This window comes from Phoca vitulina, unplaced genomic scaffold (assembly GCF_004348235.1).
Source record: "Phoca vitulina isolate PV1807 unplaced genomic scaffold, GSC_HSeal_1.0 scaffold41, whole genome shotgun sequence".
NCBI lineage: Eukaryota > Metazoa > Chordata > Mammalia > Carnivora > Phocidae > Phoca > Phoca vitulina.
The window spans coordinates 314,891-333,409 of record NW_022589744.1 but is presented as its reverse complement, the minus strand read 5'-3'; the positions used below and the strand labels follow the sequence as shown (position 1 = coordinate 333,409).

At 44.5% G+C, this 18,519-nt stretch overlaps 1 protein-coding gene across 1 annotated transcript; it reads right to left on the bottom strand.

The window, feature by feature from the left end:
- Positions 1–879: 879 nt before the first annotated feature.
- Positions 880–17,441, bottom strand: ARL17A (ADP ribosylation factor like GTPase 17A). Its single transcript, XM_032429834.1, has 5 exons — positions 17,356–17,441; positions 14,795–14,961; positions 8,517–8,627; positions 4,939–5,063; positions 880–2,767 (listed from the first exon to the last, which is right to left on the bottom strand). The coding sequence occupies exons 2-5, from the start codon at positions 14,940–14,942 to the stop codon at positions 2,606–2,608; spliced, it is 546 nt and encodes a 181-aa protein (XP_032285725.1). The 5' UTR covers positions 14,943–14,961; positions 17,356–17,441; the 3' UTR covers positions 880–2,605.
- Between the last annotated feature and the right edge of the window lie 1,078 nt (positions 17,442–18,519).

Here is an 18,519-nt window from a genome sequence, read left to right as displayed (position 1 = left end):
AGAAACCACAAAACTTTAACATACATACATACCTAAATAAATACTTAAAAAAGGAAGAGGAACAGGTGAGAGTAGGACACAGCAATGTGCTTGTTGAACAAGCATCCTGGCTGGTCTCATTAGCATTCTCCATGGTTAGAAAAGGACAGAGCACTCAGCAGGATTAGAAGGTAAATAGAGCAAGAGAGAGATTAAATGTAGCCCCCCTCCCCCCACCATCCCACTTCCCTTCTCCTATAAATAATGTTCATCAGTTTGCGGCCAGCACTGCTGTTCACACTTAGACATCAAGATATTCCCAGGGAAACCCCAGAGCAAGGTGTGCAAAGGTCTGAGACACTGAATCTGCACAACCCTATTAGGCAGGTATTATTATCCCCATTTAACATTAAGCAGACTGAGGCTCAGAGATACAAAAGCTAGGAGTAAATGGCCTGAGGCCAGCAGCTAGTAAGGGACACAGCTGGGATGTCAACATGGCATTCAGGGACCCAAGTCCAAAGTTCAAAGTAACTACACTGAGGTGGCCCCACTTACCCCTAATCAGCAGCCCTAAATCCTAGAAGACCACAGCTGAATGCGCCAGGAAAACTGTCAGTGAGGAGTATTGGTAAAGGCATAAAATAAGTCTGCCAAGATGGAGGGGAGGGGCGCCTGGGTGGCTCAGTCGTTAAGCGTCTGCCTTCGGCTCAGGTCATGATCCCAGGGTCCGGGGATCGAGCCCTGGATCGGGCTCCCTGCTCAGCGGGAAGCCAGCTTCTCCCTCTCCCACTCCCCCTGCTTGTGTTCCTGCTGTCACTATCTGTCAAATAAATAAATAAAATCTTAAAAAAAAAAAAAAAAAGATGGAGGGGAAAAGGAATTCTAAAGTCATTCAAGACATTGAGAAGCACATGGCTGTCCTCTCCTCCTTCCAAAGCAAGTTCTTTATTGTCCAACCAATCAACAATTGTTTAATGAGGCCTAGCACTGTACTAGGTACACTGTACTAAGTATAAATACAAAAGTGTAAGACACAGTCCCTGCCAATTTGAGGCATACAACCTACATATTTCTCAGGAATTACTCCATGGTTAAAAACTAAATCTGGACTTGGATGCCAGTATTGCAGTGAACATTCTTTCAAGTCAACATTTTAAAGAAAAACATTACACCCCACATGTATCATGGTATGAAACTTTTTCCTAGTAATACCAACTTCATTATCATCAATAAACAAGGTTTACTTTTGTTAAAATTCACCTTACATTCCCCTCCTCTGTAATTTAAATAAACATTTTTCTTGAAAAAGGAATTTTCAAAGGTGAACTAGGGGAAGCGCGTAGGTACACATTTGGCCGACAGCTGTTTGCACAAACGAGCTCTAGGCTACCGCGTGAAACCGAGCTCATCCCCAGGCCATTTCTATAAATATTTTGAAGACAACATAAAGCACGTCTCCACATAGAACGTTATTGCCACCCAGAAGAGGGAGTCAGCACCGTGGAGAGCGGTCGGGGTTAGACATTTTTCATAGCAAAATTTAGCACCAACTCAGGGGCAATAACAGGGGTTGCCGGGAATTTCGTCTCCAAAATGAACCTCTCGATCCTCTCTCACTCTCAGAACTCACAGGTGTGTGGTTCTGGGAACAGAAACTAACCAAAACCGCAAGTCGAACGGAGACAACTGAACCTGGTGACGATTCCATCCCAGGAGTGAACCTCCTGCTTCGAGCATAGAACATTCAGCACAGAGCAGAGAAGTGGGAGCAGCAGTCTCAGGAGCCTGAAACCCGAGGTGGTGATACAAGGACACAAACACGACCCTCACCTCCCTTCCAACCCTCAGCTCGCTTCCATAACCCAGCCCTTCGCTTGACTGTGTGGCCCCAGTGAAGAGTCTTGGCCTCACACTGGGTTACTTAACCCAAATGGTCTCCATTTGGCTTATAAGAGGCAAACAGGGGAAGGAACTAGCATGAGGGAAGGCCTGGATGATTTTCTAGTGTTAATGGAGTCTTGATACTCTAATGAAAAAGATCTCGAGTTCCTTTAAATAAAGCACATTAAACCAGGAAGAACATAACTTAAGGGAAAAGTTCAAAGCTGAACTTCAACCCTGCAGCAAGCAGGAATCTTTTTTTCTTGAGGATCGTTTGCTTTAAAGCACTGAAAAGTGAGTTGCTAGCTCTGGCAGTGATGGGGAAGAATGACAGGCCCTTCCTCTTTTACAAAAGGCCACCAAAGTCTAACAGGACCCCAGGCAGGCAGAGCCGCCAGACCCAGGACGGCACAGCTCCACTCGGGCCCCACGCCAGCTCTCCCCCTCCTGCCCACCCCCAGGGACTTTAGGAAGGTCGTGCACCAGGAAAGCCCTATGGACCCCTCCATCACCTCCTAAGCTGACCCTCGAAACTCCTGAAATGGAAGGTAGCATTTAAAGTGTAACACTGGTTTTTCTTCAAATGTAAGCCTGGTTTTCTTATAGCACGTCTAAGGCACGGTGTGAGAACGCTGCTCCCACTCCCAGCCACACACCCATCCTCGGCTCCTCACACGCACACACGCACACAGAAGAGGCCAGCTGACTTTGCCACAATGCATGGGGAATGGAGCGCTTCCGATCACTTCTGCGTTTTGAGCTGGTTGGAGAGCCAGTCCAGGCCTTCGTAAAGCCCATCTCCACTGGTGGCACAAGTGGCCTGAATGTACCAGTTTCTCTGGCGGAGGGAATGTAAGCCGAGCTTGTCTGTTATTTCTGCTGCGTTCATCGCATTGGGAAGATCCTTGAAAAAGCAAATTCAAAAAAAAAAAAAAAGTCAGTTTATAATGATGCATTTGTATAATGAAATAACGCTCTTCTCCCAAAACTTTAGTCACAGTCTTAGCTCAGCTGATCCTCAATTTCTCTCTCTCTCTGACCTCCCAACTCCACATCGGGAAAACCCACTGGCTCTGCCATGAAAACAGATGCAGGATCGGACCACTTCTCACCACCTCCATGGCTACCCACCCGATCCCACCGCTGTTTCTAACTTGGGGTACGGACAAAACTTCTGAATTGGTCTCCTTGCTTGTGTGCTTGTTCCCTTCAGGTCTATGTTCAAGCCAGTGAAAGTCAGAGCAAGTCATTCTTTCAAAACCCTGCAGCAGATCCATCTCTTTCAGGGGGAAGAACTGGAGTCCTCCCGGTGGTCTGCAAGGCCCTCGGGACCCGAGCCCCCAGGACCCCTCCCTAATGGTCCTGCTTCATCTTTTCAAATGCAGCACTCACCACACGTTACTGTACTATAAAACTGACTTATTTGCTATGTTGATGACTTATTATCTGTCTCCAACTAGAACGCAAGCTTTACAAGAGCAGGAATTTCTATCTTGTCCTCTGATATATTCCAAGTTCCTAGAACCGTGCCTGGCACATACTAAGGTATATCTAGAGATATTGATATGGAATGACATCAAAATATGCTAAGTGAAAAAGCAGGTGGATCTCCAGAACGTAAATATGAATGCAATCATATAACTGCTTATACAGGCATAGAAAGTTGTATCTCTGAAAAAGGACAGAAGAAATTTAACAATATTATTTTACCCTGAAGAGTGAGGCAAGAATATTTCACTTGGTATTCTAAACTGCTGCCAGATTTACACCATGAGCATGTTCTGCTTTTATAATTAAAAAGAACAAGTGTAATTATCTTTTTGAAAGTCCATTATGTTCATGAGTGAAATTCAGGACTGGCATCGAACCTAACAGTAGGGTAAAGACTGAGCGAATGACGGTCCAGCCACCATTTAAAATCATGTTTACAGGGACGCCTGGGTAGCTCAGTTGGTCCCAATCAGCTTATGTCTTGATCTCAGAACAGGGTCATGAGTTCAAGCCCTGCATTTGGCTCATGCTGGGTGTGGAGCCTATTTAAAAAATATAATAATAAAATAAAATAAAATAAAATAAAATATAAAAGAAAATCATGTTTACAAAGAGCTGGAGGGCAAGAGAAAATGCCTTCGATAAATGTGAAGTGACAAAACAGGATGCAGCCCTGTCAGAAGAGCATGAGCTCAATCGCGTAACGAATGTATTCATGAAAGAGAAAGTGGAAGGAAAACACATCACTACCTGACTGAAATCATCTCAGGCTGGTGCATTCCACGACTCTACCTCATTCCACGATGCTACCTTCTTTTCCCAGCTTCATTCCTCTTTGAATCCCAAGACGGGACGGCTCTACACTTGGCCTTCCTCCCACTCTTCCTTTACTGCTTTCCACTACATTTATGTAAAAGCCCCTTCTCTTCCTTGACAACAGACCCTATATGATGCAACCATCTCCGCCCTCACCGCCCCTGCCCCCTCTGTTCCAGCTGCGCTGGCAGCCGTGCTTTTCCTAGCCCCACTCAGCTCCCTTCCTGCTGGCCTTCAGGTCTGCTCAGATGTCATCTCATCATGGAGGCATTCTGGCCCTTTCCCACATCCAGCCTGCCCCCTTCCTCTGCTTACCTTCCTCTACCACACTTCCAGCAGACACATTACATATTACTTACTGACTGACTCTCCTGCCACTAGAATGGAAACTCCATGAACACAGGGATTTTTGTCTATCTTGCTGCTCACTGCTATGTCACCAATACCTAAAACAATGCCTGGATCTTAGTAGATGCTCAATTCATATTTGTTGAGTGAATGAACAGAAGACATAAGCTAAAAAGGAGGAGGAGGGGGGCGCTTGGCTGGCTTAGTCGGTAGGACATGCTACTCTTGATCTCGGGGTTGTGAGTTCAAGCCCCATGTTGGGTCTAGAGCTTACTTAAAAAAAAAAAAAAAAAAGGTGGAGGGAAAGGTTATGGTAGGGGCTAGAGAGAGGGAGGCAGACATCTAATTTAAGTATCTGTATTTTTAAGTGAATATCTGGCAGCAATTTCGGTCCCAGTACTCAGAAAGCCAATAATATACCTGTTTATTTACAAACACCAATAAGACTGCATCTCTGAGCTCATCTTCTGCTAACATTCTCGTTAATTCTTCTCGGGCTTCACTGACTCGCTCTCTGTCATTACTGTCGACCACAAAAATCAGACCTGGAAAGAAATCACAAGCATGTTGGTGATCCAAATCTGGAAAGGACAAGAGGTTTCTATGTCCTTACAGCTTCTCCCGACTTAGGCGTATGGTTTCACTGAAAGCAATCAGCTAAGGAAGGACATGTACTCTCCAGAGTTAAGAGAGCCTGCCGTGCACACACTGCACCAGCTTATCTTCAGAAGCATCCAGGCCTTCCCCAGGTTCATGCTTAATCACTTCACTTCTACATCCTGTTTACATAACGAAGTCCCAATAAAAACCAGGGACATCAAAGTTCAGATAAGCATCCCTGGTTGGCAACACCCTGCAGACGTCACGCATCAGGGTGCTGGAGGTGGTGCGTCCTGATGCCACAGGGAAAGGACAATGTTCTGGGAACCCCCCCACATTTTCAGCAGGTATCTGAAGGGAGGGAGTCTTGTGCCCCTAACCTGTGAAGTCTGGCCCAACTCCAGGAAGCTGGGTGTCGGGAAAGCTTTGCAGGACCCCATACTAGACAGCATCGGAGAAATCCCCAGGAAGCAAGAGTCTAAACCAAGCCGGCTGCCCCCTGCACAGACCTGGCTGCTACCACACTGGATGGAGGGAGCAGTGGGGCAAGACGATCTCCAGAGCATTCCACAGGGGGAAATCCAACATACACACAAATACAGAACAGGGAAGACCCTCTCAGCAGTTCTCCCTGAGGCAATAATGATAGTAAGAACCAGGTGGTTAGCTGACAATAAGCCCTCTGTGCGACAAAAATGTGAAGCAGCTGCCAGAACTAATTTGCTCCTAGGCTGTATCAAGAGCAGTGATGGCAGCTCAGTTTCTAGGACATGAGCGAGAGAAAGCCTCCTCCATCATCCGACAATCAGAACATCCTGCGACTATTACGTGGTCGCTGCTGGACCCCACACTCTAAAACACAGGCAAACTGGAAGGATTCAAAGAAAGACTAGGATGGCAAAGGAATGAGATACCATGTCAGATGAAAAAGAACTGATATACTAGGGATATTTTACCGAGAGAAAAGACTCATTGGAGGGACTGACAGCTATCTTTACATATCTAAAGAGCTATGCCATAAAGAGAGGTTCAACTTGTTTCGTGTAGCTCTAATTGTACATTTACGCATTCCCCTACCCGCTGTCTGCCCCAGGGCTGACTGGTCACCCTCTCACTTCCTGGTGGGTTCAGCCAATAGGAAGAGCCCTGGCTGTACATTTATATACTCTTCTATCTTTCGGAATTTTGAACCATATACATGTATTGCCATTTAACGAATTAAAATAACTGAACCTACAATCAAGGAGAAAAATCTTTCCAAGTGAGAACTAATAGACCATTTTATGCACTCTATATAATATAATCAACTAAGGAATCACATAAACAGTTCAAATTTCAATTTATACAAGTGAGCCTAAGTGAACACACAGTTAAGTGTCTTAATGGAGAGATAAAAGCTATCATTAAGTCTGTCATACTCAATACTGATGAAAAAATTTTAAATTAAAAAAGACCGCTTGACCTTTGAGAAGCTGGCAGGAGAAACAGGGGCAGCATCCAAGGCTACTCCTGGCTGAGATGTCTGAACCCATCACAGACAGCAAATCCATTCTTCAAAGAGTCCCCATTTGTAGTTTCACAAAGAGCCTAACTGGCCCACCCTAGGGCCCTAGATCATAGCCAGGTGGCCGCCATCACAGCAAGTTACTGAAGTTCCATAAAATTGGGCTTGTTATGAATAGAAGATTGAAAACAAAAAGGCATTTCAACTTGGTGACTGAATGTGACTCTACATCGAGCAGGCAAAAGGACTCCTGCCAGAGAATGAGGAAGTAAAACCTCTCACAATTTGGGTTTGGTGATGGTTAATTTTACGTGTCAACTTGACCGGGGCCACAGGGTGCCCAGACATTTGGTCAAACGTTATTCTGGGTGTGTCTGTGAGGGTGTTTCTAGCTGAGGTTAATAACGTTTAAATCAGTAGACTGAGTAAAGCAGACTGTCTTTCCCAGCATGGGGCGGGGGGGCGGAGGGGGGGGTGCTCTCCAATCCACTGAAGGCCTGAAAAGAGCACAAGAGGAGTGAAGTCTCTGCCTGACCATCCTGGACCTGGTCTTCTGCCCTTGGACTGGATCTTCCACCTTTGGCTCTCCCGGTTCCCCTACTTGCCAAATGTAGATCCTGGGACTGCTCAGGCTCTATAACCATGTGAGCCAATTCCTCATAATTAATCTGGTATACATATATATATGTATATATATATATATCTCCATCCATCCTATTGGTTCTGTTTCCTCTGGAGAACCCAGACTAATAAAGGCTCCTATCTGAGTGCCTACCTTCCAACCACAGAACTAAGCATTTTACAAAATCAGTCTCATTTAAGCCAAATGATCCAACACAGCAGGTACTACCTCCATTTTAAAGATAAGGAAACAGAGAGAAAAGACAAACTTTCCCAAGGTTTCATAGCAGAGCTGTGGTTCAAACCCATGCTTTCTCATTTTATTAAGTAATAAGGAACTGCGACAGTCTGGCCAAAATGGCAAGTGCCAAGCCAAGATAAACAAACACTCCGGGTATCTAAAGTACTGTCTGCAGTGGACTGAAACACAAAGATAGAAAAATCTAAGAGTCATCATGGAAGTTGCTAGGGTATCAAGTTGTTTGTCTGAAGATCAATAAAGGGAAAGAATTAAACACTTTTTCTGCCTTTGTTACATACACTGTATTTCAGAGAAATACAGCTCAGATCATGATCCCAGGGTCCTGGGACCAAGTCCTGCACTGGGCTCCTTGCTCAGCAGGGACCCTGCTTCTCCCTCTGCCTGCTGCTCTCCCTGCTTGTGCTAGCTCTATCTGACAAATAAATAAATAAAATATTTAAAAAATAATAATAATCATCATAAATAAATAAATAAAAACCCAGAAACTAGTGATAAGGAAATAAGGTAATGATCTGGTATATGCGTGTTGATTCACGCACTTCTAGAATAGCAAGGCAGCAGGGAGGGACCGTGGCCACACAAGATGCTGGTATTTAGGGTTCCAGCCAGGCTTGTTCATCTCTTTCTCACCAGTGGCATGATTTTTAGATATTCTCAATGAGTTTAAAAGAGTATACTTAAACTAAAATTCTCCAAAACCTGGTACTTCGTCTGAGGCACATACAGCTCTCAATTAACCAAAAGACAAAATTCACCAGGATAGCCATTTTTTAACTAGTCTGCATTAAAAGCAGTTTTCTATGTAGGGCATTAATGCCCAAGTACTTTTTCTAGGAAGGCAGGGACCATTTTCCAAAAAGAAACCTCCCCAGTAAGTGTAAGCGGGTCATCAGAAGAGAAGGAATGACTGACAGTCCAAATAAAGCAGAACACAAAGTTTTGCTTCAAGCATCCATCTTTAGACACATTTAATACAAATGGGTCCAAGGCCATAGACTGGACAATCTTTACCTTGGGTGTTCTGGAAATAATGTCGCCACAAAGGTCTGATTTTGTCCTGGCCACCAACATCCCAGACCGTGAAGCTGATATTTTTATATTCTACTGTTTCCACATTGAAGCCTAAATTGGGAAGATGAAGAAAAATTTTAATGAAGACTTGTTGAACAATTCAAATGAATTTCAGCTAATATTTGGACACTACTTTTAATTTACAAAGCAACTTGCTAGTCACAGATCTTTAGCTCACAGGGGGCACCTGGCTGGCTCAGCCTCATCAAGAGTTGCATCTCAATGAGTTGAGATGCAACTCTTGATCTCGGGGTCTTGAGTTCAAGCCCCACATTGCGCTTACTTAAAAAAAAAAAAAAGAAGAAAGAAAAAAGATCTATAGCTTACAAAACAGACTATGTTAGTCAGCTCTGCTCTTCTATTCATCATGACCGGTGTCTCCAACCTTCTCTACTCTCTCCAACCTCACACGTCCCCTCTTTCTCCCAGATCTTACAGCGTACTTCAGAGCAAACAGAAGCCATTAATGAGACTGACTTCCACCTCCCACCACACAGCGTAGAAACCGACCTACATCTGTACCCACACTTTTTTCTCTCCCTCTTAGAAGAGAAGGGGGCATCTATCCAATGCTGATTCCATCCACCTATACAGTCTGGACCTCTCTGAAGTCTCCAACCTATTCTCAGCATGCTTAAGTCTTCACATCTTTCAAAAAAGCCCTTCCTTGACTTCGCTTCTTCACCTGCTATCACCCTCTATTTTCCCCATCAAAGCCAAACTTCTCTAAGAAGCTTAGTTACATTCACTGCACCCATTGTGTCACCTCTCACCCAAGAACACCTTCTGCTTCACCATGTTACATAGCTGGCCTTGCCAAGGTGAGCAACGATCACATCAATAAATCCAACAGATGCTCTTCAGTTCTTGCATAATTTGATTTTATATCTGACACTACTGCTCATTCCCTTCTTGAAACTCTTCCCTGGTTTCCCATTTTCATTGTATTTCTATGGCTGAACCTTCTTGGTCTACTCAGTGAGCTCAACCACATTTGATTGATCCTTAAGTGATGGAGTTCCTATGATTCTGTCCTGCCCCATTCATTCTCCTCTTTCCACAGCCCCAAGAGGTAATCTCATTCACTCATGGGGCTTCATTACCACCTTTGTGCTAACAACTCTCAAATTTACATTATCCCATCCCAGATCTCCTAAGCTTCAGGCTCATAATCTAACCTTCTATCCAACATCTTTGATTAGATGTCTCAAAGGCTCCAATAAGGCATTATGTCAAAACTGAACATAAGATCCCCACCCCTCTAGGGGTCCCTAGGTGGCTCAGTTGGTTGAATGTCTGACTCTTGATCTCAGCTCAGGTTTTGATCTCAGGGTCATGAGTTCAAGCCCCACATTTTGCTCCAAGCTGGGAAAGGAGCTACTTAAAAACAAACAAACAAAAAAAGATCCCTGCCCCTCCTCTACTAGTTACCCCTGTACTGACTTCATCCCGCAAGCCGGAAATCTGGGAGGCATCCCTGACACTCCCAACACTCTCACCCCTAAACATCTCATTATCAAATCTTATCAATTCAACCTCCTAAATATCTAATAGTCACCCTAACCCAAGAGACTGTAGCCTCAATTATTGAAGCGACCTAACTATCTGCAGCTACTCTTCCTCTCTCCGTCCACTTACCATTTTCCAATCAAAACTCTCAAAACACATTATGTGGTCATATCACTTTGCTACACATTTATGCTTGACTGAAATATTTAAAATAAGGGAAAAAAAACTAATCTCTCCTTGGCTTCCCACACCCAAATCCCAAACATGACTGTCAAGGTCCACCACAACCTGGGCCTGCTCACTTTCCATATCTCACTTTGAGTCATGCCCCTTGTTTTAGCGAGGGGCACTCACTACATTGCAGCAATCTCAATTCTTGCTAAATAAATGTATAAATTCAATGCCATTCTAATCCTAAAGTGATGAGGGAAGGGAGGTAGGGTAGGAAACTTAGCAAAATGATCTTAAATGTAACCTGGAAAAATAAGCAAGTAAACATAACCAGGAACTCTCTGAAAACAGATAAATTATTTTTATTTTTTTTATTTTTTATTTTTTTTAAAGATTTTATTTATTTACCTGAGAGAGAGAATGAGATAGAGCATGAGAAGGGGGAGGGTCAGAGGGAGAAGCAGACTCCCCGCGGAGCAGGGAGCCCGATGCGGGACTCGATCCCGGGACTCCAGGATCATGACCTGAGCCGAAGGCAGTGGCTTAACCAACTGAGCCACCCAGGCGCCCCAGATAAATTATTTTTAAAGATATTATCAAAACTCAGTAACACGTGAAATAATTAAGTTCAAATGACTACAACAGGGAGTTGCCCAGAAAAACACACACACACCCATGAAAACTTAGTATATGATAAAGAAGGCATTTAATATCAGCATGGATGGGGCACCTGGGTGGCTCAGTCAGTTAAGCGTCCGGCTTGATTTCAGCTCAGGTCATGCTCGGGGTTATGCGATCAAGCCCCGTGTTGGGCTCCACAATCAGCGCAGAGTCAGCTTGTCCCTTTCCCTCCCTTGTACATTCTCTCTCTCTCAAATAAATAAATAAAATCTTAAAAAAAAAAAATTGGTAAATTTGACTACCTAAAATTCTATATGGCAAAACACAGAAAAAATGAGGTTGAAAGACAATTGACTAGAAAACTAACACATGACAAGAGTTGTTTCTGACCCATGATGTCCTCCTTCAAATTGTTAAGAGACATATAAACATGCCAACAAAAAGAAAAAAAAACAGTAGAACCAAATTAAAATCAAGTCATAGACTGGAGTGCCTGGCTGGCTCAGCTGGTAGAGCACACGACTCTTAATCTCAGGGTTGTGAGTTCAAGCCCCACATCGGGCATGGAGATTACTTAAAAAATAAATAAGGGCCACCCAGCGTGAATTCAAGCCCCACATTGGGCATGGAGACTACTTAAAAAATAAATAAATAAGGGGCACCCGTGTGGTTCAGTTGGTTAAGCGTCCGACTCTTGATTTCTGCTCAGGTTGTGATCTCAGGGCTGTGGGATTAAGCCTCACATTGGGCTCTGTGCTCAGCGGGGAGTCTGCTTGAGATTCTCTCTCCCCCTTTTGCTACTCCTCCCCTGTCATGCGCACACATGCTCTCTCTCAAATAAATAAGTAAAAGCTTAAAAACTAAATAAATAAATAAAATTGAGTACAGAACAAATACAAATGGCCAATGGATGTTTGAATATATTCACTTACAGTAAAAGAAATTCCAATAAAAATCAGTGGTTTTTTTTCCCTCCCCATCAGATTGGCAAATTCCCTGGAGATGAACACTTTTTAATAGTTGGTGACACAACTTTTTTGGAGAGAAGTTTGGCAATGTGTACTCACATTTTAAATGTACGTAAGGGTTTTTTTTTTTTTTTTTTTTTAAGTAAATTCTGTGCCCAATGTGGGGCTTGAATTTACGACCCCGAGATCAAGAGTCACATGCTCTATGGACTGAGCCAGCCATGTGCCCCTAAATGTACATTAGGTTTCTCTGTTTTGGTTTGGTTTATTTACTTATTTCTGAGAGAGAGAGAGAGAACAAGCAGGGGGGAGCGGCAGGCAGAGGGAGAAGCAGGCTCCCCACTGAGCAAGGAGCCCGATGTGGGACTCAATCCCAGGACCCCAGGATCACGACCCGAGCAGAAGGTAGACGCTTAACCAACTGAGCCACCCAGGCATCCCTAAATGTACATTACTTTTAACAATTCTTCCTCCAGAAATTACTACAAGGAATAAAGTTCGTGTTTGCAAAAAAAGAACCACTGTAAATAACTGAATCAACCGTCAATGGAAATTTATTAAAAATACAGTCATATAAAAGGGGCACCTGGGTGGCTCAGTCGTTAAGCGTCTGCCTTCGGCTCAGGTCATGATCCCATGGTCCTGGGATCGAGTCCCACATAGGGCTCTCTGGTCCGCGGGAAGCCTGCTTCTCCCTCTCCCACTCCCCCTGCTTGTGTTCCCTCTCTCACTGTCTCTCTCTGTCAAATATATAAATAAAATCTTAAAAAAAAAAAAAATCTTAAAAATACAGTCATATAATGGAATACTATCCAGTTATTAAAACTTGATGTTGATGTTAATCTGTATCGGTTGTTATTTAAGCCCCGAAACTTAGTGACTTAGAATAATGAACCCAACAATTCTGTGGGTTTCTTGGGCTTCCCCCTGTAGTTACATCCAGCTATGGAGTCCCTTGAGCAGTGGACTGGCCCATCTCTCTCCAGGTGGTCTTTTCATTTTTGAGCATCCTCTTACGGTGGTGGCAATGTTCCAAAAGTACAAGCCTCAAGGCACAAGCACTTATTCATTCAATCTTTGAATTACATTTACTGATGTTCCCTTGGCCAAAGCAAGCCATGTGGCCAAGCTCAGCATCACTGTAGAAGGGGACTGCACATGAGGGTGGATACTGAGGGGGATGATTCACTGGGGGCCATTAGTTTCACAATCTACAAGACTGGTATCCCATTCATTCACCAAATATTTACTGGACAGCTACTATGTGCCAGGCATTCTGCCAGGGGCTTGGGAACAATGGTGAAAATAACAGACATGGTTCCTGCCCTTATCTACACACCGCTGGAAGGAAGAGAAGTGGGCAAGCAATGGCAAATGTGTTGAGAATTATTAAGAAGTTCCGGTTACTGTGGAAACTTTTAACAGGGGAAAACCAGTCCAGGCTATTAGGAAAGGTTTCCCTGATAAATAATGTTTAAACTAAGACCAAAAGAATGAGCTGGTGTTAGCTACATAAAAGGGGAGGAAGCTAAGGAAAAAAGCAGGAAAGCATTCCACAGAGAGGAAATAATATAGAAAGAGATCCAAACACACTGTTTAATGCAAAGTTTGAAAACAGAATGCATATGATTTTACAAAGATATTCACCAAAATCTTAACAGTAGTGTTTTTAACACTTGTTTATGTTTTGCTGTATGTCTAACATTATGGAAGCATGAATAATTTTTATAATTGGAGAAAACCAAGCAATTATGCTATTTTCATTTTGGACTAATAACATTTTTTAAATTGTGGGTGTGAACGTTTTCTCCATCTGGTTTCCTCCTTCTCCAAATGTTGTAATCTCTGAAACTACTGCCCAAGTTGGAAGTTGATCATTTGGTTCCTGTGACTAATCCAACATTCTGAACACTACTGACTTCACATGCCATCCCGTGGGGCCTATTCTCACTCAGGAGTTTGGATCTAGAGGCAGTTTTTAAGGCAAAGATTAAGTCCTATCCAACCTGCCTTTGTGAAATCCTCAAATGGCCCACAAAACACAGTGCTGGTTCACAGAAATAACTCCACTGCCAGGTTCTCCTCCAGCACTAGAACAAAGCAGATTCTTCAGCTGGACACCAACTCAAGTAATTGGCTTGAGCCAGAGTGAAGGAAATCACACTGCATCTTTAAACCCTAGGAACATACTTCCTGTGGACATGCTTCCACTTAGAAAGGCCAGCTGGAAGGAAGATGGACTGAAGAGGCAACAGCAGATTCCCAGCTCCCATCTCAGGCTTAGGCTGGGACACACACTAATTGAGTGGAATAGAGGGCATAACTGCCCTCCCTGGTTGTCTAAGCTTTTATTTTTAAGTAATCTCTACACCCAAAGTGGGGCTCTAACTCAAAACCCCGAGATCAAGAGTCGCAAGCTCTGGGGCACCTAGGTGGCTCAGTCAGTTAAGCATCGGAGTCTTGGTTTCAGCTCAGGTTGTGATCTTGGGGTCCTGAGATGCCCTGCGTTGGGCTCCGCACTCAGTGTGAAGTCGGCTTGGGTTTCTCTCCCTTTCCCTCTGCTCTTCCCCAACAAAGCTAGCTCACTCTCGCTCTCTCTCTAGAATAAATAAATCTTAAAAAAGAGTCGCAAGCTCTACCAACTGAGCCAGCCAGGGACCCCTGTGCCCTCCCTGTTTTAATCATTATCTTTTTCTTTTTTGCCAAGCAGATAAGGTTAATTGTGCTTATCCTAAATGTGTCCCTCTGACTGCCCCATAAACCTAGCAATGGTCCTAGAGGTGCCAGGGAGCAATTAGGAAATTCTATATTACCTAGTTTGGGCCTCAAAAAGTTTACGCTCTTGGGGCAGACAAGGTTTTCAGAAAGAAGTATTCAATAATATAAAAGGCATGTAAATGTGTAACATACTAACTTGTAAACTGGTCTCGTCACAGGCTGTGAACATACCTATTGTAGGGATGGTAGTCACAATCTCTCCCAGTTTCAATTTATACAAGATGGTGGTTTTTCCAGCTGCATCCAAACCCACCATAAGAATCCGCATCTCTTTTTTCCCAAATAGACTCTTAAACAGTTTTTCAAAAACGTTCCCCATTGTGACTGAATTCTGTTACCTGAATGAAAAGAAAGGCAAGTCAAGTAATTGTTCTTTGCAGAGATATAGAAACACCATACATAAAACACAAGGCTCTATTAGAGGTGACTCCTAGTAAAAAATTTAAACAATTTTAAGTATAATTTGGCCAAGAAAGAGTAGTGTGTCTTGTTTTTAAGGGAAATTCAACTAAGCCTTTTGATGCCTTGCCAGAAAATTCTTTTCTACTGCAGCATCCAAGTGGGTAAGTGGAAACACAGTCTCAATGCTACCACTATGGCAGCAGGCTTTAGTCAGCCTAAGTATGGAAGCAGTGCCAAGACAAATATATCTAAAGTCTCTTGAAATGAGAACTCAAGCAGAGAACCAGTTTATTTAACGGGATGTGAAGCGAAGTCCTTAAGGCAGGTTAAATATCAGTATCTCTTAGAACTTTAGTTGTTGCCTTTGGCTAGCAAACAGCATCAACACCCAGAAAAGAACCTAAAACAATTTCGGAGGGGAGGAAATACAGCACTGTGACACCACACTGCTAACAGAGAAACTGACTAGGGCAAGAGCTGAGGAGGTCCCACAGCATCCAGTGTTGACCATCACCTGACTCTCAACCAATTTCTGTTAACTTTTTATTGAAATGTAATTTCCATACAGATAAAAACACACATGATAACCAAACAGTTCAATGAAATGTCATGAACCAATCAAAATGATGATTACCAGCGACCCAGATCTCCTTGTCTCCCATCCCAGTCATTACCTCCCAAAAGTCACTATATTGACTTCTAACAGCATAAGTGTTCAACATTTTAAAGAAAGGCAATAGTAACGGGCGCCTGAGTGGCTCAGTTGGTTAAGCGACTGCCTTCAGCTCAGGTCATGATCCTGGAGTCCCAGGATGGAGTCCCGCCTCGGGCTCCCTGCTCAGCGGGGTCCCCCTCTCACGTGCTCTCTCTCATTCTCTCTCTCAAATAAATAAATAAAATCTTTAAAAAAAAAAAAAAGAAAGGCAATAGTGAAGACAGACCAGCTTTGCAGAAATTTATTCTACAGTCTTTTAACACATCAGCCTATTTGAAGTGTGAGCCTGACATTCTAAAGACTTAAAAGTAGTCCTATGTCTGCACCTCTAACCAAGCTCCTGAAAGTCTACAAAGATTCTTCAAAAATAAAAAAAAAGTCCTTGTTCCAAAGACTACGATTTTCCTTTTAAACTGCTAACCAGAGACGCCTGGGTGGCTCAGCCGGTTATGTGCCAGACTCTCGATTTCAGCTCAGGTCATGATCTCAGGGTGGTGAGATCCAGCCTGTCATTGGGCTCTGCGCTGGGCGTAGAGCCTGCTTTCTTAAGAGCCTGCATTCTCTCTCTCCCTCCCCAAAATAAATAAAATAAACTGCTAACCAAAGAAAAACTTTACTCCCCGGCAGAACAGAGGGAAAATGCAACAAGGACAGCCAACCTCTCATTCATCTGGACCCTAGTGATCTCAAAGGGGAGGTCACCAAATTCCAGAGGCCCCACGTCTGAAATTCAGCGGTTTCCCACGGTGGCTTAACATGGATGATGTCCAAGCATACACCATTCCATTCTACGACCAGAGAAAAGCAGAGCATTTGTCCCATATATAAATGAAGTAAAAGTGAACTGCTACAACCAAAGAATGATGAATGTTTTAACCATTCATAGTAGGTCTGTATGTAAAGTATATAAACGTCCGGAGCACTGCAGCAGTCAAAATCTTTTTGGGCAACAAAACTAGAGATGCCTTGTCTTTGTTTCCGAAAAAAGACAAAGCGCATAGATGAGAAAAACTATAAGGAACGTGCTAGAAGTGGAAGGGGGAGTACTTCCCACTTAGATGTCCTTTGAGGCAAATACTCCTGCTCGATTCCCCCTCCCAACTATACACAGTACACCACCTAGGTTTTTCCCTGCTGCTTCTCTTTTCCTCTTCTTCCCACTCATCTGCCAGAGGTGCCCAAATCCCGCTGAGCCTGTGGACACCCTCTGGGGAGAAACGTCCCCGACCCTGGCGCCTCTTCGGCCCGCTCACCCTTCCCTGCCACAAGCACCAACTATCCATCAGGGAGGAACGGCGGCGAGACCCCCAGGGCACTAACGGGAGCGGGTGGCCAAGGGGGCGTGCGCGGCGGGCGGGCGGGCACGCGCGCCGGGTCCTCGGGAAGAGCCCCGAACGCCTTTTCTGCCCGCCCGCCAAGCCGCTCCCCCTCGAGGTGCCGGCCCTCGAGAGAGCGGAGGACCACGGGTGCACGCGCCAAGCTTCCCTGGAATCCCGACAGCGCCGGCCCCACAGAAGGTGGAGAAGAGGCAGGGAGCCCAACCCCTTTCCGCAGGCCAACCGCCACTCTCTGGTTTCCCGCCCGCTGATGGTGCGGAAAACCAGCCAGAACTTACGTGCTGCCGCCCCTTCTCCCCAGCCCGCGACTCACGGGCCGCCGCACTCAGCGCCGTTACCCACACCACTGCCTTTCGGATTTCGGCTCCCTCTGCAAAATGGCGACTGGCGCGGAGGCGGGAACCACAACCAACCAATCATCCACCGCCTCTTGGAGCTTTCGTACCAATGACCTCGAAGTTCCGTGAGTGACGCTATGTCTGGCCAATGCAAAGGAGAATTAGAGCCTGGTCGGGAGGAGGCCCGCCCCTCGCGACCTAGGCGACGGCACGAAGCTCTGAAAATGCCGGGTTCATCTTCCAATGACAGCTCCCCGCGTCCCGACGAGACACTCCCACACGCCCCGCCCCAATGCCGTACGCGACCAATCAGAAAAGTCAAAGGATTTCCGATTTGCTCCGCCAATCAACTCGGAAAAATCCCTAGGATTGAACAAACCCCGGGAGCTTTCGAACCAACCGGGTGGGGGCATGTGGGCGGGGCCGAGTTCCTAGAGATACTTAAGGAAATTTGCCGCGGTTGAGCTAAAAGTAGAAACTAGTTTGGGGCGGTGACCTGTGTGGGAAATACCCAGACATTGACACAGAAGTGAGGCTTAAGGAAAGTTTCCTGCTCAGGCTGAAGCTAAATTGCAGCCCTGCCTCTGAACAGATTTTCAACAGTTGAGTAAGATACTAGCCACCTGCACCGTTCAGATGTCCAGTATCACAGCCCTCTGGATAACCCAGACCCCTTAAACTCGGTTAGCCAACTTGGTTAGCTAAAAAGGTAACCAACTCCTGCAAATAGTACTTGACATAATCGGAAAGATGAACACCGATTGAACACATACCATGTGCCGTGAACTATGTCAAGGACTTTACCTGCATGACCATAATGCCTTGTGAGTTAGAAACTATAATTTCCATTCTACAAAGAGGAACAATAAGTAGCCGAACAGAGATAAAAGCTTAGGTCTTAATCTCTTTACCACATACTTTCTTTCCCAGTCACAGTGATTGTATATATGACAGTAAATATATAAGAGGTTTTTCTATGTGACTCCTTAAAAAATGTTTTTCTGACTATAAAAAAATTATACAAAGTCACTTTTTTAAAAAAGATCTTATTTATTTGAGGGAGAAAGAGAAAGAGAACAAGCAGGAGGAGCTTCAGAGGGAAAA

Coding starts and splice junctions, on each gene's coding strand:
- ARL17A (XM_032429834.1), bottom strand. CDS start 14,942: ATGGGGAACGTTTTTGAAAAACTGTTTAAGAGTCTATTTGGGAAAAAA. Junction 8,628..14,794: donor GACTACCATCCCTACAATAG/GTATGTTCACAG, acceptor TTCCCAATTTAG/GCTTCAATGTGGAAACAGTA. Junction 5,064..8,516: donor TTATTTCCAGAACACCCAAG/GTAAAGATTGTC, acceptor ATTTCTTTCCAG/GTCTGATTTTTGTGGTCGAC.